Consider the following 25,269-nt stretch of genomic DNA (forward strand, 5'->3'; position numbering starts at 1 on the left):
CAAAGAATGGTTGTTATAAAGGGGTGGAAAATGTTTTAGACCTTTTCAGTAAACTGGATTATTTCAACAGCCTGTTCTGTTGTCAAAGACTTTTTAGTCAGGGTTAAAATTAGACTTGAAGTACCTGGAGGATATGGTTAGCTCTGTAGTCTTTAAATATTTAATGACATAACAATGCAAAATGGTTCTTGCATAATACCCTGTTGTATGGTACATTACTGTGCTATTCTGTATTATTCATGAATAACGGGCTGAAATTGTAGGAACGCTGGAGTTTTGCTTGCTTTAAATCGACAGTTATAGTGGCAGCGCAACTAATGACAAGATTACATCTTTCATTTTCATTTGTTATTGTGCTCCCATTATTTCTGAGAGTATCTGGTAACCTATTAAATGTATAACATCTTAATTCACCTGTAACTGTGAAGATGGAACATGTTCATCAGTCTACATTTTCAACCAAGATTTATTGGTAAGAAATATATAATATCTAAAATTATTATATAGTACTATAATTGTGCACATGAGCAAATACGTTTTATTGTATTAATCAAGCTACACACACAAGGGTATCTAGTGGTCAGGCAGGTGAATAACCAACAGCAGATGTCATTGTTATAGTAAAGGTACAGAAAAGTAGTGGATGTTCTCTGTATTTACAAAAAAAATTACATACTGGCACTTGATTGATAAGCTTGTGTTTTCATTTCATCAAATGGTAAGCTTTGATAGGATAATACACAAAATAAACATGCAGCATGATGAAAGTAGATGTTTGGTTCAGTTTTTGATACTGCTGATGGTGGGGTTCTCCTCCTCTTCTGGGAAATGGGGGACAGATTTCTTGGCCACCACATTATCCAGTCTCTGCCCCATCAGATAGGGATTGGTGCTCTGCAACCAAGGTGAACAGACTGAATTAGCAATTGCATTAAGGATTTATTTTGAAGGGTACTTCCACTGCTAACTAATGTTTTCATAATGTGCTTCCATGTAACCCGATTATGGGCATTATCTTGTGATATGAAAAATTTCTAGATTGACAATAAAAAGAAAAAATATAACCTCTGTATTTAAAAATGGAGTAGCAATCTTCCTAAGAAACTGAACTGATTAAGTTAGTGCAACCACAGTTGACAGTTAACCACCAAACTGTTCGATTTCTCCCTAAACTTTGCTTCATTTCGTCATGCTATTTTATTTTTTAAATTCTGGATTGAGACCTTCAACTTACCGTGCAGTTTAAAATGAATCGCAATAAAATGTTGTACCATTAAGACCATGTAACTACCAGTTTAATTGAGTCTCTTTGGGCTCAAGTGTATGGGTACTGTATCTAAGTACATTATACTCCATCGGTGTTGATTTAACACTGAAAATTTAATTATAAAGTGACCCAGAGGAACAGGGTGAGCCAGACATTAGTGGACATCACACAAAATCTAAACTAAAAAGTTAAAGTACTGATTTAAATAGCCCTTCATGTGAACTTGGTAATAAGTGATGTGCTTTGTACAGGTGCATGACATCAGTATAAAGCAAACATACCCTTTTGCTTCTTTTTGGTCCACCTTTCATTTTCTCATACAACAGCTCCTTATTCTGAGAAAGACAGAAAACACCTCTGAGCATATGTCTCTGTAAACAACTGCAACAGCTTTTACTTAAATTATCTGAGTTTTCAGAAAGGTGCTATATGAATAAAATAATTAGAAGTAAAGCACCAAAGGCACCTATTATAATTGTAGATTGTTTCACTATTATCATAGTTTTTGCCATAGGAGTCTACGGCAGCCCATAGAACCACTTGGTGGATTTTTGTGAAATCTTGCACAATAATAGAGGACAGGCTAAGGTATCTAGTCACCCAGTTTTGGGTCAATTCATCCACCATTCATTTGGCCTATAGTCATGATTCTTTTTTCTCCATGACCCTTAGGTCCTGCCGAGTTGAACACGCTCACTTCTGTCAATTTCCACAATATTGGCTTTAAAAAAAAACATTTAAAAAATATCCTGCTGTATCGGAGGAGGTATGTGGCAGTCTATACCCTCCCCAGGCCGACAGAGGATAGCGCATCGACCAGGACCGTGATACACACGGGGAATTGGTATAACGACTAAATTGGGGAGAAAATGGGAGAAAAATGGCAAAAAAATAAAAATTATATATATATATATATATATATAATTATTAGTATTATTATTATTATATACTTAACCTGATCAGGTGAAGCTGGTCAGTTCAACAGTAGGTCCAGTACTGCTTTGTTGGTACAGCATCTTACCCTAATAAACACCCATATGTAAGCTTAGATCTCCTGGACTCGGGGTGAAATAACCATTACATTACCATACCCTCAATTGCCCAGTAAATTGTCAGTCTAAGCCGGGGACCATCTGGATTCACCTCATGTAATGCTAATGTGCAGCTAAGGTGGCTCAGTAGAAACCCCACTGTCCTTTTTAACTTACTTGGCCAGGTCAGAGTACACCTGCTCACTTAGCCAGTGCTGGGTAGTCGTGTTCACTCACCCACTTAGCCAGTGCTGGGTAGTCATGCTCAGGGTCAAACAGGTGCTGGTGCTGCTGGAACTCCCTGCTGAACTCAGCAGTGTCTGGTGAGTTCTCCAAGCAACCATCTGCTGCTGTAACATCAGGAACAGCAACGGACATCACCAGGAGAACATTGTTCATATATCCACTTATTCAGTTGTATCTAAAGGGAAACTTTCTTAAAATGGCAGTGATTCATTAAATAAGCTAGTGGGAAGGCTCAGCACTGCTAAGAAACCATAATGACAGTGCTGTATGTGACCAGTTCAGTCAGCATTCAGTAGTAAATGGAATGATTTTTGTGAGTATAATACACAATATTTTGGTCACATTATTATACTGCCTTTTCAGAAGGGTGTACAAGTATGCATTAAACATCAGTACATAATCTTTCGACAATTTTAGTCTTTATTTTATTTTCTCTCATAATTTGGAATGCCCGATTCTATGGTTGGCCTGTCCCATCAGTACAACTCAGGGATGTGCAGAAACTGTGAGACTAGTGTTCACAGCTTAACACCAGTGATTTATATTTTTTTAGTATCGTAAACATATCCTCTGAAACAACCAAAATGGATAATGTTTCTGTCCAACTTTCAATTAATTTAGCCTACAAACAACTGTTGTCCAACTAGCAAACGCTGATGTACCAGAAGTCATTGTTGTCCAAAAAAACATTAAAACAAGTCAAAGAGATGTACTGTTGCTTTGGTCAGCATAATTTACCATTAACAAAAATCTGGCCATTGTACTTTTTATTGAGACAACTTTATATAGTATCAACGATTGATTTTTCGATATGTGGAGAGTAGTTGCATGTGGAGGTGCATTTTAGGAGAATTTTAATTCTGAGCTGTATTTAATAACTGCAGCGTACAACTGAAATCAATGGCTTTCCTGTTTGAATGCTAAATGGGGTAGGAAAAAGTCAAAACGTACAAGTCAGACAGAAAAAATTTTGGTTTTGATATTTTCATAGGATATATTAACAATACTGAGAAAATAATAATTACTGGTGTTATCCTTTAACGTTTAAATGAGGACAACAGTCTAAGTACAAATGCAAAGTTCACTTCCTACCAGTCTTTCCAAGAGGACAGGGGTTGGGGGGGTCAGGGTATCCCTGGTCCTCGCTGAAGTCCTTCGGAACGTTGTCCCCGGTCAGCTCAGCCACGATGTTGGGAATGTTACCATAGGGACCCAGGTGCTGAAGACCCTCGTGGGCACCACCTGGGAGATTAAAAAATGATTTCAGATCAATAATAGAGTCCAGGCATTTTTTTTTTCTTTAATGAAAAATTGCCCATATATGGACATAATTTTCTGAAAATGAAATAATTGTCTAAATTAAAATATAGTATTCCATGTATCATGGATAGAGCAACGGAGTTACAAAAATGGCACATGCCCTAAAGATAGAAAGACAGAAAGGCTAGGCCACTCACAATGTGTTCTAAATAAATAAAGATATTGTATAGTCCATTGTTAAATAACTTAATTTAACGTTACTCAACCAGCTATATACCAGCTTTGATGGTGTTGTGCCTTTGAATTAAAAATGGAAAAGGACTGGCATCTGCCACAGAAGGTCAGCAATAGGAGGATTTACGGTTGCTGAGCAACACATTTGCTTCTAGGCAACTGCGGTGAGCAGGCAGAACAGATGTGTGGCTTTGTTCATTATGAACTCATGATTACATTCTGGCCTACTATACATCAGTATTTTCTGTCTCATTATGAAATTTCAGGGGAAAATAAATGCGTGTGTGCCAAAGGCTATTCATGTTTAAAGAGCGTCTTAGATATAAAAAGGCTTTGACACATGTAGCCCCTGGAAACTTAATTCTGTACAGTGCGCCGAAGCGAACCGTCCCAATGGCACCGAGCGATACCTTGTATACTCTGAGGCCCCACAATATTTGTGGCTTGATGAGCGGGGTACTCCACACGTGGGCGGGCGATTCCCAGCTGCTCCATGACACCGTGCAGTAGACGCTGAATGTCAGCCTCCGATACCTGGTCCGCCATGCGAGTGCTCCGGCAGGATGCCAAGGCCACCAAGGACAGCACAACGGCCAGTATCACCGTGTGTGCCGTGTGTACCACCCTGGCTGTCGACTTCATAGTCGACTTCGCCTGGAAGTGGCAAATGTGATCCGTCACTCCAATTTTCTTTGAATTATAATCATGATTTATGCATCGCAATCTCCTTTTCAACTTAAATGCACCCTTACTTACGTAATGCTCGATGCCCTACATTATAAAGCATTTTTTCAACAACCCGGGCCAGGGCGCTCATTAATTCCAAATAAGTAGGCGTCGGACAGCAGCAACGCATTGAACACAGTTTCGGACACACTAATTAAACACATTTACTTACTGTCAAAGCGTATCGGTTGAACAATATTTCCAAACCAGTTTTTTTACGCGAATAATAGTAAAAATCGGCAATGATAGGGCTAGTTTATTGCATTTACTTCGCATGCTATCCAGCCGTAATATTTTGTATGAAAGGATAATCAGGTTTGCCCAAATTGCCCAAATTATTCTGAACATGTACTTTACATCGAAAAAGGGAGCTATTCCACCCATCGGTATACACTACGTCATAGGTTGTTGTTACATTGTAGCATTTCTCTCCATAATCGTGAAAGACATTCAATGATTGTCATAGAATAAAATTATTTTTATTTTCTAGTACATCTATGCAAAACACGTTATATATTACGTAATTACAAGTTTATTTCCAAAACCTCTTAATGCTGCGTTCGCTTACCTTATAATCGATGAGGGAAAAGATAAAAGGAGATTTTTCTCCTGCACACCGTTCACGCGCAGGGTAAATAGAGGTATCTTGTTGCTACGCAGCTAATATCACTGGCGTAGCAGACTGTCATTGGCCGGGCGGACAGTAGATCATGGACCATTTAATGTAGGCTGCTTTTGTAGCGGGTATTTCTACAAGTCCGAGGAAAACAATTGTTTCAGTACCAATTTGCTGGCAGTCCAGGCGAGTATCTATGATTGATAGGGGTTCTCAAACTCTGACCTGGGGGAGCCCTAAATATACTGTATTTGATTACAGCCACAAATTCAACTTCTGCTCAAATTCAAATGCATCAAGCTGTTAATTCTTACTAAGTTCTTATTAACACTTAATACTTTGGAGGATTGTTTACCATATTAAACCACATTGCATCTGAAGTAGCTATGTATGGCATCAGGAGTCCTATATTCATACCCGAGGATCAGTGAGATTAAATCAATACTCTCAAGGGTCAAATTTGAGCCTGGATTAAGATATACACTTAAGATGTCCTTCCTTTTTATTTTCCTCTAAATAAGATAAGCAACACAGTTGATAAAGCAATAACAAGATGAGTACAAAAAAAAATCCCCAGTAGAAGTTGAATGTGAGCAGGAAAGAACAGGAAGGATCTATTCAAATGATGAAATTATTAACCTCAACCTGTGAGGTTTTAGACACCGAGTCGACTTCTCCCTCTGGAAGCAGAATATCCAAATGCCATCCTGGTGAGCAGTACATGTATAGCCCTTTGGACCTGTAGGGCAGGCAGGAGGTATTCTGTGCTGCTAACAATATGCAAATGTTTGAGGTGATAATTGTTCTATCAGTTTGAAGGGAGATAAGCAGTGTCTAAATGTAACCCTGCCCTGGCCTCAGTTTATGTTGCAGTAATCACAATGGCCACAAGGTGGCCCAATGATGCTTTTTTAAAGTGTAAAGTATTGCGTCCCTCTCTGGCCTTGGAGACCTACCTGCCTGTTTGTTTTCCTTAGCATAAACCAACTGTCCACCACAGGTCCTACTCCTCCAGAAAACCGGTGATTTAGGTTGATATGGGAAATAAACAGGATCCTAGACCACCATAGTGGGGCAGTCGGTTTGAGGCAATTCTAAAGGCTGATCAAGAATACTGTTTTCTTATGCAAAGTTAACTGTGTAGCATGCAGCTATATGCAGGTTGCCTAATTTATTTAGCTACTGCAGGTTTGGAGTTACAAAATACAGATTGCAATTTAATGATGGGAGAGATTTCTTCTTCTTTCTCAAGTGTTTAATAAGGTCTTTAATAAGGTAACTAGTATTAATTACTAATACTGAAAATACCCTATTAGTGTATTATATTGTAGGGATCTGAGAAGAGACAGTCTGGGGAGAAATATAATCCTGGAAATTGGAATATCTGAATATTCACAAGGTTAATGATCTGAACTAGGTAGTAGATGGACTACACTACAGAAAATGAGAAATGTGTCTATATTGTTTGTTGTATTGTAGAGGGTGATGATGCTTATACTTGTATTGTGATCATATATTTAGTAAAGTAAATGGTGGTGTTTGACCCTGTATAGGTGTTTGACCCTGTATAGTAGCCATGTTTGAAGATTTTAGATGATAGTGTGTCTACGTGTATAGGTTCAGCAGTATGTGTAATACTGAACCTGCTGGCAGCATTCTGTATTTTAGCCTACAATGGTAAGTTTTTAAACACACTAACTTCTAAAACAGTGAAACAGCTTTATCAAAGTAATATTGATTCACCTGCAAATTTAGAGTTGCATAGAAATTGTAATCTTATGAAATTATGATGTAACAAAACTGATTATAGGCAGTCAGCACTGGCCATTACATTTGGCTAGTCATTATTGCATGTTTTGTATGTATGTGGTAAATGACTACATATAAACGTTCTACTCCTGCAGGTTCAGTAAAATCCTGCACAAAGCCACGGCCTGCTGATATCCTGTCTGATCTATTTGTGTGTGTGTATGTGTGTGGGGGTGTGAGTGTGTGCGTGTGTGTTCATATGCCTGTTCTAAGCCTCACTTGGATCCCACAGAGGGGCCACATCAGCAGCCATATGTCTAGTACATTGATGCTCTGAGTCAACACAGAAGAAAAAGCAAAGAGCTTGATCACTGTCACAGGCATCTATTTTTATTACAACAGTACATGTATATACAGTAAATGGCACAGTAGAAACAGACAAAGGAGTGTGGGCTTGGTAAGTGGGGGTTTGGTTGCTTAGAAGCACTTCCTGTGGACGATGGAGGGGCCTGCCTCATCGTACTCCTGCTTGCTGATCCACATCTGCTGGAAGGTGGACAGGGAGGCCAGGATGGAGCCGCCGATCCATACAGAGTACTTACGCTCAGGGGGGGCAATGATCTGGAGAAAAGAAGAGGAAGGGGGGGTCAGTGAAACAGCAAAAGCCAACTGCCATTTTATGATCCTTGCAATCGGACAGGTCCAAGGGCCTAATTTATAAAAATGTCCTTGGGTTTACACTCAAACATAATCTTAAGATCATATCTCAAGTTGTGCTTACGCTTGAGTAATAACAATGACTGAGACCAACAAAAAGTTGCTTATGTTGGTTTAAAGTGGCATATCTGCATTTTACGCTCCTGTGGAAGTGCTTTACCATTACCCTTTCTTGTGAATGTGGCCAGTAAAAGGTTGCATTGCAACAATTTGTGCATTATTCATGCCAAAAATTGATTATTAGATAAAGGCTATTCTTAAAGCATGAGCACAACCAACTTGTGTGTGTGCAGCTCTCCAACATGCAGTACCCCAACATAGCCAATAGGTAATTAACTTCCATCTAGTGTAAACTTTACGTAGAGATATGATCATAGCCAGGTCAAAGTGAAATTTCATAAGCAACTACGTAGTCATTGTTTTCTGCATCAAGTCAATATTTATGATTTTGGTTACTTGATCATTTTATAAATGATCAAATAAGGTCTGATTTTCTAAATATTTTATCCCATTTCAGGTGATGATACATGGTTTCTGTTGTTGCTGTTTGTTTTATTTTTTACAGCTGATTCCCTCACCTTGATCTTCATGGTGCTGGGGGCCAGGGCAGTGATCTCCTTCTGCATGCGGTCAGCAATACCGGGGTACATGGTGGTGCCACCAGACAGGACGTTGTTGGCGTACAGGTCCTTGCGGATGTCAATGTCGCACTTCATGATGCTGTTGTAGGCTGTCTCATGGATACCAGCAGACTCCATACCTGAGGTTGTGAGAGATATAGTCAGTTCCTGCAATTCTAGAAGCATTATCAAGGGGGCAGTGTTGGAATGCAATGCATTTTGGGGGCACAAGACAGTATTTATTACGAATATCCACACTCATCTTCTAACTAAATCTAACATCATCTATGTAATCACTAGGACTATCATACAAATGTTCAAGACAAGCTATTTAGACTTTTTGAAAAGTGCGGTTTATTCAATCATAAACATAAGGTTTGGATGTTTAAAAATTGTGTGTGTGTGTGTGTGTGCATTTCTTTAATCAGAGGACTTTGTCTACAGCAGAGTGCTGGTATTGTGCCAGAGGGAACAGTCTTGTTGGTAAGAGAGAGGGACTCTCACCAATGAAGGAAGGCTGGAACAGGGTCTCGGGGCAGCGGAAACGCTCGTTGCCGATGGTGATGACCTGGCCGTCAGGCAACTCGTAGCTCTTCTCCAGGGAGGAGGAAGAAGCAGCAGTGGCCATCTCATTCTCAAAGTCCAGAGCCACATAGCACAGTTTCTCCTTGATGTCACGCACGATCTCACGCTCAGCTATAAGGGGCAACAAACAGAGATGAGATGAGTCATTTCTAATCAATTAAGGAGCCATACACAATCTATAACTAGAATATCTTAATACAAATAAGGTCACCACATAGATTGCTGGATTCAACAATAATGTTTGCCTGTGTCAACTAAAACCAAGTGAGAAGTAGAACTATGATTCTGGACTAAATCACAAGAAATACCTATAATTCAAGAGTCAAGAAATACCTGCAATTTCTACTGAAGTTTTTCCAAGTTTCAGATCTTATTTTCTTAATAATAAATTAAATACAGGTATACATATAGACAATTTATATATAGTCATTGCAACTTACACATAATTAAACATGCAATGATACAATAAATTTCACAATGCAGGGTTCAGCGTTCAGTTAATTCACACTAACTTCTTATTTATAATTTGTTCTCATCAGATATTCTGAAATGTTCAAAATCATTAGATGAAGCATTAGATTAAAATTAAGGGAGTGTATTTCCAGATTTTTTATGAATGAAAAGTGTGGCCTCAGTACTGAACATGAGGCTTGTCCTGTTATCCTATAATCATTTGTGAGAAGAAAAAAAGGTTAACAGGACAAGCCTCATGTTCAGTACTGAGGCCACACTTTTCATTCATAAAAAATCTGGGATCTCTTGGTTCTGTACTTACCGGTTGTGACGAAAGAGTAGCCTCTCTCAGTCAGGATCTTCATCAGGTAGTCGGTCAAATCGCGACCAGCCAGATCCAGACGCATGATGGCGTGGGGCAGGGCGTAACCCTCATAGATGGGGACGTTGTGGGTCACACCATCACCGGAGTCCAGCACAATACCTGCGAGCAGAAGCCGTTCTTACTGACAATGCGCTGATCAACACTGGTCATCAACACTCCTCTACTGATACTCCTTCCATCAACACTGAACACATCAGTGCTGCTCTATTATAACTGCGGTGCACATCGGCGTTGGACTAATGAAATGCACATTGTGAGCACTTCATAATTAGCATTAAACTGCTCTGGGTTGGTGTCTCTGTATCACTTGTTGAGTAGCACTGAGGACTGAAGAGAAGTGCAAGGGATACTGACCTGTGGTACGACCAGAGGCGTACAGGGACAGCACAGCCTGGATGGCCACATACATGGCGGGGACGTTGAAGGTCTCAAACATGATCTGCAGGACAGAGAGGAATTGTGGTTATTTTTCATGCATAATGCATTAATGCTTTGCTGGATCCACATTCAGAGGAACCGACAGTTGCAGTGGGCAAGAGTTAGGGTACCGTACCTGGGTCATCTTTTCTCTGTTGGCCTTGGGGTTCAGGGGGGCCTCTGTGAGCAGAGTGGGGTGCTCCTCAGGGGCCACACGCAGCTCATTGTAGAAGGTGTGGTGCCAGATCTGGACGGGTCAAGAGGAGAGAAGGTCTGAGCACACATCACTGTTTGTAAAAATCCACTAACTAAACATTCTGTATTTTTAATAAGTGACATCGTGAAATTTGTTTAAAGTAAAATAGCACGGTGAGCCTGTTTCTAATTTTTACTGCTACCTCAGAAGCACTGCGCTTTGTTAGAGATACCCTTTATTCCCCGCCATTGTAACCGGGATGAGAGACCCTCACCTTCTCCATGTCGTCCCAGTTGGTGATGATGCCGTGCTCGATGGGGTACTTCAGGGTCAGGATACCCCTCTTGCTCTGAGCCTCATCTCCTACATAGCTGTCTTTCTGACCCATACCCACCATCACACCCTAGGGAAAGCAGAAAGATTCACAGTGAGCATGGGAGTTTATTATGAACCCAAAGAGTAGCTGGTACAATCAGTTACACCGGTGTATTTTGTAAAGCCACAATAAAACGTTTGTTACACTTGTCAGGTCATGTAAGTACCTGTGACTATAAACAATATGGATCTATTGTTGTTATATCGATATATATTATATATTATATATTTTAAATGGCTGAGTAGTAACAGGTTATTGTTATGCTGTGTGTGCTGGTTTCTCTAGCGGTGTGAAGAAATTTAGCGGCGCTTAGCCTACTGTACCTGATGACGGGGCCTTCCGACGATGGAAGGGAAGACGGCGCGGGGAGCGTCATCACCGGCGAATCCAGCCTTGACCAAGCCAGAGCCGTTGTCGCACACGAGTGCGGTAGTTTCCTCGTCGTCACACATGATTGGTCTGTTCTGGGATGGTCTGTTGAGGAAATAAACGCACAACGATAAGAATAACTGTGGGAAAAATTTCGCGAAGTCTTTGTTGATACGAATGCAAAGGTGAGCGTATAGGAATGCCTCTGTGTAGGCACAGGCTACAACAGAGAATGGGATATCATATTACAATAGCATTTTAAATAAAACGTAGCTATATATGGAAACACGCGCCACTTGCTACACATTCTGTTAAATAGGCAACAAATATTTTAGTTGAAGTTCAAATGGCAAAGCATGTCTTAAGTGACTAATTATCTGAGCTAAATATCGGTCAGTTTGACGATTTCACGTTTTTATTCTAAAATGTATGTTACAATAAAATGTATTTATTTTATTCATTATTGTTTCCCAGATTGTCAAGTAGACTTTGGATTTGAGCTAATCCAGGTCCACTGCTTAAAATTACATTTGCTAGTATCTGAGAGAAAGCAAGTTAAAGCCTTTTAAATATATAAATATATATATATATAATAACTCATTTAATCTCAGGCCACTGGTTCACCCATTGATACCATTTGTCTGGAAAACCAAACAGGAGAGTGCTGGTGCCCCAAGTCAGGTGTCTATTTTAAGATTGGGCTTTCACAATTCCAAACTGGGCTATTTCCTGAGTGTTAGGGAGGTGTAGGGAGCTTTCCTATCTGTATGACAAATGAGAAAGGCTGCCAATGCAGCTGTCTGCGCATAGCGACACCTCTGTTTACAGAAGGCATCCTGACCTTGACACGGATGGCCTCATCCACTACTTGTGCTCCTCAGGCCATCAGCCGTGATCCAGATGAGTTAGCTTACGGACTGCTCATATTATCAGCCCTGATGCAGATGAGTTAGCTTACTGACTGTTTTTTTTTATAATTACCCATGGTACACACAAGTTCACTTACTGACTGTTCATATAATCAGCCCTGATACAGATGAGTTACAGTAGCTTACCTATTGTTCATATAATCAGCCCTGATATACATGAGTTAGCTTACCTACTGTTCATATAATCAGCCCTGATACAGATGAGTTAGCTTACCTACTGTTCATATAATCAGCCCTGATATACATGAGTTAGCTTACCTATTGCTTGTATAATCAGCCCTGATACAGATGAGTTAGCTTAGTGACTGCTCATATATTCAGCCCTTATACAGATGAGTTAGTTTACCATCTATTACTAGTAGCTGTCCCACAGGCTTTAGTTATTCTCTTCTATAGAATAAAATTTCAGTTCATTTTCATTTCCCATGACTAGGAGCCATTCAGTGCAGTGAAGACTTTAACTACTTTTCTGTATTTTCAACAGGACAAGTACATTTGGCAAATTCTCACAAATTCCTATTTCAAAGAAGGGATGTCCCTAACCCCTTAAATGTAAATTAATCCTCCCTGAAGAGTGCCATCAGTGAGTGTAATATCATATATAATCTAGAAAATCCTGTCATTTTTGTCTCACCGATCAACGTGGTCCTATCAGCGACAAGCCTAAGAGCTGCCGGAGAACTGTGAGATTCCAAGATTCTGCAGTAGTCCAAAGAGATAGGTAGGAACGGTCACTCACCAAGCTGTACGGCAGGACGGGCACTTCCTCTGGGACACGGGGCGAGGGTGCAAGAGACTCCTTAAATAAGCCACGATCCAAGGGGCCAGGGGGCGGGCCCTACAGTCCACAGAAGCCCAAATAAGAGCACCTTAAAAAAAAAGAAAAGGGCACCTCAGACAGAACGCTTCTAAAATGGAGGGATGTTTCCTAGGAGACACCAGGGCCCCTGTCTTAAAAATAAAATTAGAAAAGTGTGGGCTACATCTGAAGAGTCCACTTTTTCCTGATATGGCTAATTTTTGATATCAGCCATTAAAAAGGGGTGCTGTTCTTTGATTTTAAATCAGAAATCATGCAAATGTCATACTTTGGGCATGTTGAAGTTGCAATGATCATGTTATATTTTCAATATGAATTTCATTCTTCATTTTTTGTGCCATGATGATGTTCAGAAATTAGATGTTTGATTTTCCTAACGACTCTGAATGCAACCTCTCTTGCTGTTAAATTGGTTCTGTGATCTTAAGACTCTGTAGGGCCCTGAATTAAGGCACAAGAGTTGTTATTAACATTTAGACAGCTACTTCTGACACAGAGAAAGGTGGATCACTAAATATTAGAGCTCTGTATAATGAAATAAGCCATGTTCAGCTTTAATGGTTTATGAGAGTTCTTGCATGTAAGAGGCACAGAATTGTTTGGCTAAATTATATTTTTAGTCTTGAAGCACAAACAAAAAAATGCAAACTGGGTACTTTCCTAGATTAAGTTCCTCATAATTTTGATGAGAAAATAGGGACAATTAGGTTACATGGATTGATGCTGACATTATAAGATATATCTGTTTGTGAAACCTGTTCTTAATACTCAAAGATTATTCCCTCTTTCTGTTTGACACTGGTATCCTTAAATATGAACGCTATTCTTTGGTATTTAGGAAAGGACCTCATATTAGTCCGTCAGAATCTATCGTGTGATATCACCCTGTCTAACCTGGATACCCGCGCTAATAACTCTGCGGGTGTGAAACACTTGCCGTGCGGTTCGGTTGGGGGTACGTCAGGGAAATGTTAAGGAGAAGTGAGGGAAGCATTCGGCGCTACGCGTGTATGTCGGCTGAGGCGCTGGTATGCATGACGCGGCCCGGAACATGCCAGACAGCTGAGCGTGGCGGCGATACACCCCCACCCCCACCCCCAACCCCCCACCCCCCACCCCCGACCGCCCACCGCCACCACCGGTCAGCACGGCCCGTGGCAGGCCCCGCCACGCTCTGATTGGCTCTGCTCTCTCCTTTTAGGGTCATGGTGAGTAACAGGTGTCTCTTCGGGCAAACAGTGCCATTGCAGGGCGTCGAATCTGCTGCCGTAGCTCCTGATACGCTGCCTCCCCCTTCCTCTCCTCTCCGCTTTCTCCTCCCTATGAGGAAATCCTTCTCTTTTTCTCCTATATAGAGTTTGGACACAATCCCAGGACCACTGTGAATATTTTAAAAGCTTCCATGTGTAGCTGTGAAGTCTAATCTACTGCTTAATAAGTAATACCTGTTTAATACTTGCAAAAAGTCATAAATCTAGGATAAATGATCTTGCAAGATTCTAAAGTAGGTCTTAAGTCCTTCAAAACAGTTCATGGATGCACTTTACTTCATTTTTTACCGTATAAAGTGTGATCACACTTGTAGCCTCTTATACAAAATCTGAAAGACAATTTTATTTATTTATTTATTTATTTATTTATTTATTTATTTATTTATTTATTTATTTATGTATTATTGAACCTCTCTGCTGGCAGAAGGAATTTTAAATGGTGATGCATGCAAATTATGCATGAGCTTTATGCCACCCTGGAAGATAAACTGGAAGATTAGGAAATTGTTGGTTTAGACAGTGGGGTGTGTAGAGTCAGTATATGTCACACTTGGATTATGTGGCAGCGTATTTTACTCCAGGCAGTCCTACTGGGTGGTGTTGACTCACTATTTTTAGACATTTTTCACAGTAGCAACAAAGATAGGGGTGGGTGCAGTTCTTCAGAATTCCCTTGTATTGTATTATAGCCTGTAAGCAGATGCCTTGAACTGATATGGTCAGATTTGTGGTCTCTTGTGGTTTTGTGGGCCAAACATGTTCCATTTGTGATTCTTGATCAATGGAGACAACATGAAGGGTGAGGGAAATGTTCTACCACAAGAAGAGCAGTGCTTTGCGTACTGAACAGTGATTGAGACATAAGTTAAAACATGACAAGAAAATTTCACTACCATAATAATACCTCAACCTACATTTGTCAGTTTGTACTTGCCATTTTTTATCAACTGAAACTATTTTATTATGACCGCCTCTTGTATTTACTTTGCCATTTCCATTTATACCATATCAGAGGTGAGTGTGCTGAACTCTGTGTAGAAATGCAGGAAATGTTGGGGGAGATTACTGCAGGACTTGGCTGAAACGTGTGGTGCTCTTGAGGGGGACCTATGTCCTTATATGGTCACGCAGAGTCAACGGATGCAACTGTGCTCCCGACAGCTGCCCCTCCCACCCCCACTCACCCCCAACCCAAGAACTGCCCCCCAATGCCACTGCTGCTCGTTATTGGCAGCTGTCCACAATTGTTTATTCACGACCCTAAACCTGTTTTAGACCAAGGGCCACACACTGTACCTTTGAGCCTGTTCACACCCATTTTAGAGGAAAAACAGGATGAGTGCACCCTATACAAGTGTGACTCATCTTTTTGTACCCTAATGTATGAATGTTAGTGAAGTAGAAATTTAATTTTACTTGCACATGGGTATACCGTGTGTTGTATATGATGTAAAGGCATAATACCAACAGTTCTAAGCCTTGTGATCTACTGGATGTTTTGTTAAACATGCATGCTGACAAATAAAAAACATGGCCTATGTCCTGAGAACCTACAGTACTGCCGCTAATGCTATTTTTATTAGCTATCTTAGCTATATAATCAACCAGCTTAAAAGAGTGATTTGCTAAAACAGTATCGTGTAGCCTGACTGTAGGTTCATGGAGCAAGTGCTATTTTTGTGTCTCAAAGGTGATAACCCTGAGGCAAAGCTGATTATGAGTTATCAGGTTACTTTTGTCAGATAATTTCACATTGCAACAGACCAGTAGCTGGGTATGTGCCAGTTTCTTTACTGAAAATATCTGCCCATCAATCACTTATCTGTCAACTGCTAATGTTAGCATGCTGAGGACAGGTCTTAAATGGCCCACTGGCCACTGCTGGCATTGGCACACAAATGCAGACACGGGAATGGTCAAGCTATTGCTCATTGTCCCCATTCAACCTGATTTTGATTTTGAGACGTGTTCATATCTTGGTTAGCCTAATTCAATGATGCCATACTGTCAGAAATGGATTATGGAATGTCAAAAGGAAAATATTTTCGCATTAATTAAATGCAGTTCAATCTTCCTTTCATCAGCCTGGGAATATTTTAGTACACACATATATTATATACATTGTAACATGTCGGCAGTACAAAACGTATCAGCTTCTATACAGTTGAGCCTGAATTTGAAGACATGAGGAAATTTACTGCTGTAAGCAACTGTTTCTGGCTAGAAATGTTGGTTAACAGTGCTGTTCCTGGGGCCACCTGTCAACCAATCAGCAGCTGCGGGCTGGAGCCAGAACGTCCAGAACAACCTCACCATGACCCTGCAATGAGAGGCTGCTTTATAACTCAGATGGCATTTTATTCTTTTAAAGCATGTTTCCTATTAAATTGCTACACTTGTGATGTCATAATTATAAAAAAAAAATGCTGAAGTACTGCTTGTGGGCTTTGACAAATTATTGGATGTTGTGTGATTGCTGATTGTTATGCTATACCCACAGTTAGTTCTGAACTATTTGCATGCATTTAAACAACCTGAACCATCTGTCACCCAATGATGAAGTGATGATGACTGGTGTTTCCAGTTTTATAGATTATGGAGTCCCTGGAAACACAAGTTTGTGTGATTTCACTAGTGATCTGAACAGTTTGAAGGAGCAACGGACAGCTTAGCTATACAATACCTTCATATCAAATGGTTATCTGGCAATGTTGATGCCTACTTATAATCACCTGTTAGATAGGCTCTCAGTTCCTAAGTCACTTTCTCCGATCCAATTCATTGCAGAGCGCACATATATAAGTAAATCTCAGTGGAATGCTTAGTTGGCCAATTTGACAAGCATTTATGAATCATGCATGCATGTTCTTCTAAACATCTCCCCAAGGTTTTACACAGCTCTGATCAGGAAACACATACACACACACACACACTCACACTCTCTCACACACATACACACACACATCGCTGAGTCAGTTGTTTTTGTCTGAAAAGTGGTGGACAGGTGGTCAGAGGGCAAACAGGTGGTGGTGGTGGGGGGCATGTTTTGGTGTTTTGTGTGTTAAAGTGAGGGGGGCATGTTTTGGTGTTTTGTGTGTTAAAGTGAGGGGGGGGGGCATGTTTTGGTGTTTTGTGTGTTAAAGTGATAACTTACATGTTGTAATGTAGTTTGCAGAGTTGTAGGAGTGAGTGTTATGCCGTTGCTGTCAATGTGTGTTTAGTGCAGTGTTGCTGCACATGTGCATGTTATTATAGTGCAGTTGTAGTTTTAGCGTTATTACTGTGTTATGCATTTTTACCAGGCAACCAGGCAATCATAAAAGTGAAAAACAAATTTGCATGGTGTCTAATGACTTTTTAACCAAGTAGATCTTGGGATTTGTACAGGTGAAGGTCACAAAACACAAAATTAGATCACCATATATCCTCCTTCTCCTCCTCCCAATATCATAATTCTCTTCTCAGCATTCACCTTGTTGTGTCAAACAAGTTTTACAATGTCAGTTATAAATTACAGAGTTGGGGAAATTAAATTTTACCTGGAATAAAAAAATAATCATCCTACTCCATGCACTTCAAAAATAAGCCTTTGCACGTTCTGTCCTCGTGTGAATAGCGAAATAAAGCTGTGGTGTCCCTCTGTCGCTGTTGTGTGTCTATTGTGATGCTTTACAATGTGCTGAGGGACCCGAGGATTACAGGGTGATGGACGAGAGCAGGACTGTGCCACGGCTGCTTTAGAAAGTGTCAGCACTATAAATAAGCCGAGTGGTTTGGAAGTTTTATGTAGCATACCCTGCAGGTGGGCATAACTGAATGGCACACACACACACAAAAAAAATCTTACATGTCCCCACAGCACCAGGACAACATAATTAGTTTTTTATTTGGCTAGGTAATGTTTTGGCTTTTATTTTGCCTGGGTGAAACTGAAGTTTTGTGTTTTTTTGGCAGATACACAGCTGTGCTGTGTGGGAGTCTGTAGAATGCCAGTTTAATTACACCCGGCTCAGCTGAAAATGTGCGTATTCCTAATTCATTGAAGAAGGTAGCTGCCAATTGCACTCGCACTTTCAAATGACTTATGTTCTATCAACTTAATGCAGGCAAACACCTGGGGTTTAACTTACTGCATGGAACCAGCAGAGTGGAGCAACAACCCTCATAGAACACATATATTTTACATTTTTATTTGTTTTTCTTTATGCCTTTGCAAGAAGGTTCTGGTAAATGATTAATCTCCACTAGCAATGTGGATCATAAGGCTCACAAACCTGTCTGGACACTGAGTGTATTCATTGATATTACTTTTACTGTAGTATTATTAAACTGGTATATATCAGGTATACACCTGTTCTCATTATTACACATTGTTTATATTTCTGTTGCATACTGGATCAGGGTTAAAGTTGTTTTTTAAAAAAAAAATTTTTTTTTTTGCGGCCAACTGCCTAATGAGACCACTCTATGGGGAGTCCCTGTTTTGCATCACTTGGCATGCCAACAAATACAAATGTTTTTTTTGTTTGTTTTTGTTTTATAGTAAGTCATCGGTGTACCTGCCCCCAATGCATTTCAACATAGCTGTACTAATCAATGGTTCCATTTTCTCTCAATTTATTGTGCCATCTAGAGGAAAGATGGAGCATTACAATATAAAGTATACTTTAAAGTACAGCAAACTTCAGACATTACAGCAATCATACATCAAAGGAAACACAATGAAGATGGTGCCCTGTGATTGACTGGTAAACTGTTTAGGGTGTATTCCTGCCTCTCGGCCAATGCATGCTGGGATAGGTTCCAGCACCTCCTGCAACCCTGAGCAGGATAAGCGGGTATAGATAATCGATGGAAGGATGGAATACAATGAAGAAGACTAAGACTAGTTTCACTACTTATTTTTTTGGCAACTAAGTTTATACAAGGAAGCTGAACTTATCAAATGACAAAACTTCACACAACTATTCTGTTTTTAAGAATGCTGTTGAATTGTGAACATGATTGTTCTGGGTAATTTTTAAGATCCACTGAGCCTATATTAGCTGAAAAACAGCTTATTGTTGTAAGCTATGATTTTGAAATGTCAGGACAAATTCATTAAAGATTCAGAGAAAGGCTAAGGCTCTCTCAGGGGAGCGTCTCAGGTCTGACGGATGTCAAGATAACGTCATTGTAAATGCTGAGCCTGTTGATCTTGCTGAGCTCCTGGACACGGTGCTTGAACTCCAGTATCTGCGCGTTGTTGACCGCAACCTTGAAGTCATTGTACGTGCACAGGATCTTCATCTAAAATGAAGGTGTATATTAACTGAAATCAGGACACATAACACTTAACAAAGCACACTCAGCAAGTAGGGCAATGACATACCTTATTTCTTCTACAGAAATCCTTACATACACATTTTTGGGCACTTGGATGGGAATAGATATATATTCTTGGCTCATGTTCATGTTAATTATTACAAATTCTAAAATGAATACTAAAATTCGCTGACAATAATAAAATCCAGGATTTCCCATTGGTTGCAGAAGGTTGCAAGCGTTCTGCAGGCAGGATATCCAAAGCTCCTCATTAATTCTTACACACAGCAAATTAAATTTTTTAGTTTTTTTAAATATCTACCCCTGAGCTTTGGGCACCATCAAAGTGGGTCCTACGCTTATATAAAATATATAATAAAGCTTATATATAGTACATTTTTGTAAATAATCATTATATAAAAGTGTGCTATAGAAGCACCACTAACCAGTAACGTGGTAGTGCTGTGCCTATGTGACTCACCTCAAAGGGTGTGCCTTGCATGAAGGGGAATGGAGCCTGCAGGGCTCTCTCCTCCTTCCCCCACCGGTCTCCCACTTTGTGGTTCCTGACCACCACCTGCTTCCCGCCCTCGTTAAAGCGAGGGTTGATGTGGAAGGTGATATCGTTTCCCCGCAGGAAATCAACGGTGAACCTGCGGAGAGTGCGTTAAAAACCTCAGTCACCATGCCGATCAAAACAGCCGCAGTCTCCGCGGCGACCAGTTAGCCGCAGTCTCTGCAGCCAGATTGGTTGATACGAGTCTTACTTCAACAATGCAAGCTGAGATATGAATGACAACACACGGAGCGTTTACTGACATTTTTGCGTTAAGCTTGACCTGTCCTGTGATGGTGATAATCAGCTTGTCATAGACTCCGTTGGGAAGGTCCAGGGTATACGGCACTGACTGTCAGAGAAAAACAGGGCATCATTTAGGGTGCATAAAACCCAAGCCTCCAAGCATATCCCATTAATGAATACAGCATGTACTGCATATGGTTAATACCTGTTTTTAAAGTTCATCATCTCTTTATGTAAGTACTGTGAGGCACCAGTCTCCACAGCACTGGTGACAGCAAACGTTTCATGGGGTGTCCTAGGCACACCCAGGTTTTGATAAGTAAACCCAAAAGTCATAGGGTTATTTATTTATTCATTTTAAACCACAAGAGGCCTTTGCGATCTCAGTCTCCAGCCTCCAGTTCATGACAGTAATACTACCACCCCAGTCCGCCAACCCCCTACCCTCCCCTGTCCGCAATCGCTTCCACATCAACCCCCCGAACCTTCCCAACACGGTCCACATCAACCCCCCTCGCCCAGTTCAGCATATCTCTCCAAGCAGTCCGCGCACAACCCTGTGACCCCATGTAGGTTAACCAAACAGAGGCCCACCCGCAAATTTCTCCGGTACACCCATGATTGGACTGCTGGTGCCGCTACTGCCAAAGCAACTGTTAATAAGTCCACCTCAGAGTCAAAACAAAGAAAAACTGAGTCAATATAGCAAGCAGGAAGACAGAGTCCCCTCTCCATTCCATCTTAGATCGACATGATGTTCCATGTACACCAATGATGATAGTTGAAATTCAATTCCAACAGGGAGATCTTTCTGATTGTATTTGAAACACCAGCTACAATTGTTTAAACTCAATCTTTAGTCTGCATGTCAAGTGGGAAAAAATATTATTGTTATTTATCATGATTACTTACATTTCCTGCAAAAATTGATTGACATGGTTATAATCAATTCCTTGGTCAAAGGGTGCCATAATTTTACATTGGTGGGGTGGAAGGTGTCTTACCAGAGACCCTGAGGGTGGAACAGGCCATGGTTGTGGAGCATAAGGGGGGTTTTGACTGGGCCAGCCTGGCTGGCCAGGGCCAATTACCTGCCCCCCTCCCTGGCCAGGCCACAGTGGTTGCCCTGGGTGTCCAGGCCACCCTGGAGCAGAGGGGGGGTTCGGCAGTTGAGGGCAGGGTGGCTGGGCTGGTTGACCAGGCTGCTGTCCGGGCCAGGACGGAGCGCTAGGCTGACAGGGTGGATTGCCTGGCCAGACGGGAGGGTTAGGCTGGCCAGGTTGTCCTGGCAACGGGATTGAGTTGGGCTGATTGGGTTGTTGTCCAGGCCAGACAGGTGGGCTAGGCTGGCCAGGTTGTTGTCCGGGCAACGGGACAGAGTTGGGCTGATTGGGTTGTTGCCCAGGCCAGACGGGAGGGTTTGGTTGGTTGGGCTGTTGTCCAGGTACAGGGTTAGAGCTGGGCTGATTGGGTTGTTGTCCAGGCCAGACGGGAGGGTTTGGTTGGCCGGGCTGTTGTCCAGGTACAGGGTTAGAGCTGGGCTGATTGGGTTGTTGTCCAGGCCAGGTGGGAGGGTTTGGTTGGCCAGGTTGTTGTCCGGGTACAGGGTTAGGGCTGGGCTGATTGGGTTGTTGTCCAGGCCAGACGGGAGGGTTTGGTTGGCCAGGCTGTTGTCCGGGGGACGGGATAGAGCTGGGCTGATTGGGTTGTTGTCCAGGCCAGGCGGGAGGGTTTGGCTGGCAGGGCTGTAATCCAGGACACCATGGCTGACTGGGCTGCTGTCCTGGGCACACTGTGCTTCCTGGCTGCTGACTGTTTGAGCCTGCAGGCCAGGCAGGGCAGCCATTCTGAGCCTCAGTTAGCTGTCACAGAGAGAGAGGTTCTCTTACACACATAAACACATTCACTCAAACAGACTCTCACAAACACATACAGTACAACCACTCATTCACTTTTAAACACATAACTGTTCATTATTTCAGCACTTAAAAGTACATTGCTACTGGTTATGCCAATGTATTTGATACAACAATCTCAAGAGAAAACTATTGTTAAATGTGCAAAAGTATTGTAACAGTGCAAAAGTGTGAAAATTATACTTACATCCATATTATCTGCAAAAGGGGAGAGTATATTGTCAGTATAAAATTATTCTTATAAATTTACCATTCTATGGAAGGAACAACGCCTAGCTTTTCCCTATGACAAGGACAGTGGACATCATTAAGAAAGTGGGTAAACCATATTTACGGTGGTTTTAATCAGGATTTTTTGTATCACAAGGGCTGGCTGTGAAGTGTGTAGAAAAGCAGTTTGCGCATCACAGTGGACTAGTATAGGTGGACATGCTGGTGTGTATAATTCCGGTGTTCATTTTTATCAATGAGAATGCAATAATAATTCCCAAGTCATATAAATACAAACCAAAAGTGTAAATTATATCTTCATGCTATAAAATTGTGTATACATGTATTGCTGTCCGGCACAATGCGAGTATAGTTTCATAGTTTCATTTCTCTTTAATTGTTAACTGCAGCTCACTGTAATGGCAACAACTGCAATCAGTACGGGAAATGCTACAGATTCAGTCTCTGTGCCATCACATTCTCTTCCCCAACTTCCACATTTTATTTTTAAACTTTAAAGGAACACTTTTGCCTATGTTAAAAGTATTTACTTTTGATAATTGTTCAGCAATCCCCCCCTCCCCCCCCCCCCAGAAAAGGCTCCCTAAGTCAGAGACAAACAACAAACTAGCACAACTGTTAAAAAAATACATCATAAACAGACTGACAATTACAGAAGCTAGAGCAAAGACAAATGGATAACTTACCTGTAGCACTGGAGGGTTCTGTGTGTGGAGCTCTTCCCAGGTTTAATCTAAATCAATCCAAACAGAAGTGATTATATTTGGCCCCAACACCAGGCCACTCCCCCTTTCCATAGTTTTCGAAAACCATGCCCAGAAAAGACACATATCTGATTTAGTAAAATCAGATTTTTTTTTTTACAAATTATACACACCTTTTAAAAAACAATTTATAATTATGAGTAAGAAGTTATTGCTTTTTCAATGACTTGCCTGATACACCAGTTCATACCTTGTTCTAATCTGGAAAGCCTCTTGTATTTTTTTCTAAATCAGTCTGAAAACAGTGCGATCCAGTGAAAGATTGCAGTTAGCAAGAATGACTGCCTCTGCCACTCACTGTTAGCAAGCATTTTCTTCAGATGACATGTAGGTGTGGCTGGAACACGGAACAGACTGACAAAACCAAGTATTCCAACCATAATAACCAAATCTGATCTTAATCTAAGATTTCCAAGAAGCACATGTTCAATAATAACGTTCCATTCAAAATATTTTTGTAGTCAGTTTGGATTCAGAATAAAAAATTAATGGATTTGATTCTAGTTGATCCTGAAAACCATTTCCATTGATATTTATTTGAAACACAGGAAGATGTATGTGTTCACAAATACCTCTAAAATAACCATGTTTTATGTTCCTTGGTAGCATTGAGGTGTTTCAGCACTGAGGAAGTTACGCTGTATCACAATTTTTATCTTGTATAATGGTGTATTTTAGTGTTCCCCCTCTAAGCTGACTGGCTGTCAGACTATTATTTGCCAGTAATCAATAAAAGAATCAATAATGGAGACCGACAAGAAAAAAATATTTGGCTTCGAAGCCCTGGCGAGTGCACATAAAAGTACAAACATTACTTACATATCTTACTGTTTCTCTAAAATGGTAGCATTCTTTAAAATTTGGAACTGCAATTTGAGACTGCTAAAGCCAATCTTATTGTTGAGCATCAAATTATTGCTAGCTAGCCTGTCTGGTACATTATATATCTAAACGCCATTAGAGCAAGAATGTGCTGCTACACTTTACTGCCTTTCAGTGTTTGTGGAACAACATTATAGGAAGTCACTTAATGGCTATGTACTGAAAAATTATTGTATGAAGCCTGTTAGAGATTCATAAGATATTTTAATGAACTTTTCTCTTCCATGAAATTAACTTGTATAACAAACTGAAAACTATGTTTATCAGACAAAGCAGAAAAGGAAGGGAAATCCGAGAGACAACCACAGCACTCTTAGTGACATGCCAGCTCAGAGTAGCATATACGCGACCCTGTTTCAGACAAACTTCCCACCAGTCACCAGGTTGGAGGGGTTGCCTTTTTGAATCTATTGAATTTTATTTTAAACTAATTTGAATAAATTTCTATTTATAAGTGTGTTTCGATTGACATTTGACGAAAGAGCTGGATGACGGCTAAAACGATGGCAGTTCACTCAAGTTATAACATTTCCTGTAAACTGCAATGTTATTTGTTTACAATTCTGACATCATCTGTTGTTCCCCTCATTTAATTCGCTCATCATGCGACCTTTACTCATGGCTGCAAAACAAGCCTAGACTTGGTGAGCGGTGTGCCCTTTCTCATGCGCAGGCACCACAGTCGTCGTGTTACTGCGCTGAGGCCTGTCAACCTCCCATCCTTCCTCTGTGACTGAAGGAAGCCTAGGTCAACACACAAAGAGGAAAACTGCCCTCTGTTCAGTCACCGCAGCCTACCGCTTACCACTTCTGCTCACTATACTGAAGAACAATGCTTAGCATTCATAGCTGCTGCTGCGTATGTATGGAGCAGAACTAGTAACTGCTTACTAGAGCTGCTCATTATGCTCTGGGACATACTACTTACTGCTTTGGCCATCTATTATAGATCTATGGAGAACTGCAGGTAATGCGGGCTCACCAGTAACAATGTGCTTTAGTGTGCGAAAGATAAAGTGCTAAAAAGCCAAAGCCAACCATGGCAAGCATTCAGGAAGGGTTACAAATTCAGAATGAAGTGTGCTGTGCATCAGTGTTCCATG

The 25,269-nt window shown here is 40.9% G+C and overlaps 3 protein-coding genes across 5 annotated transcripts; all 3 read right to left on the reverse strand.

The window, feature by feature from the left end:
- Positions 1-74: 74 nt before the first annotated feature.
- On the reverse strand, positions 75-5,485 carry LOC118230630 (neuroendocrine protein 7B2). 2 transcript variants are annotated; one of them, XM_035423802.1, is made up of 6 exons: positions 5,333-5,485; positions 4,449-4,692; positions 3,637-3,786; positions 2,536-2,648; positions 1,549-1,602; positions 75-894 (listed from the first exon to the last, which is right to left on the reverse strand). In XM_035423802.1, exons 2-6 carry the CDS (start codon positions 4,678-4,680, stop codon positions 781-783), a joined length of 663 nt encoding a protein of 220 aa, XP_035279693.1. In that variant the 5' UTR covers positions 4,681-4,692; positions 5,333-5,485; the 3' UTR covers positions 75-780. The 2 variants fall into 2 exon arrangements, 1 of the variants encoding a protein (XP_035279693.1); XR_004765890.1 differs by having other exon boundaries at positions 818-894; positions 2,500-2,648.
- Positions 5,486-7,497: 2,012 nt separating this feature from the next.
- Positions 7,498-13,022, reverse strand: LOC118230674 (actin, alpha cardiac muscle-like). The gene is made up of 9 exons (XM_035423889.1): positions 12,916-13,022; positions 11,202-11,352; positions 10,777-10,905; positions 10,443-10,553; positions 10,244-10,328; positions 9,827-9,988; positions 8,971-9,162; positions 8,425-8,606; positions 7,498-7,750 (listed from the first exon to the last, which is right to left on the reverse strand). The coding sequence occupies exons 2-9, from the start codon at positions 11,328-11,330 to the stop codon at positions 7,607-7,609; spliced, it is 1,134 nt and encodes a 377-aa protein (XP_035279780.1). The 5' UTR covers positions 11,331-11,352; positions 12,916-13,022; the 3' UTR covers positions 7,498-7,606.
- A 6,192-nt stretch (positions 13,023-19,214) lies between these two features.
- Positions 19,215-23,309, reverse strand: LOC118230544 (galectin-3). Of its 2 annotated transcripts, XM_035423648.1 has the most exons (7): positions 23,207-23,309; positions 22,477-22,487; positions 21,378-22,235; positions 20,968-21,042; positions 20,391-20,479; positions 20,053-20,224; positions 19,215-19,556 (listed from the first exon to the last, which is right to left on the reverse strand). In XM_035423648.1, exons 2-7 carry the CDS (start codon positions 22,480-22,482, stop codon positions 19,398-19,400), a joined length of 1,359 nt encoding a protein of 452 aa, XP_035279539.1. In that variant the 5' UTR covers positions 22,483-22,487; positions 23,207-23,309; the 3' UTR covers positions 19,215-19,397. The 2 variants fall into 2 exon arrangements, with proteins under 2 accessions (XP_035279539.1, XP_035279540.1); XM_035423649.1 differs by lacking the exon at positions 20,968-21,042.
- Between the last annotated feature and the right edge of the window lie 1,960 nt (positions 23,310-25,269).

The sequence above is a fragment of the Anguilla anguilla genome, chromosome 6 (genome assembly GCF_013347855.1).
Source record: "Anguilla anguilla isolate fAngAng1 chromosome 6, fAngAng1.pri, whole genome shotgun sequence".
NCBI classification, from domain to species: domain Eukaryota; kingdom Metazoa; phylum Chordata; class Actinopteri; order Anguilliformes; family Anguillidae; genus Anguilla; species Anguilla anguilla.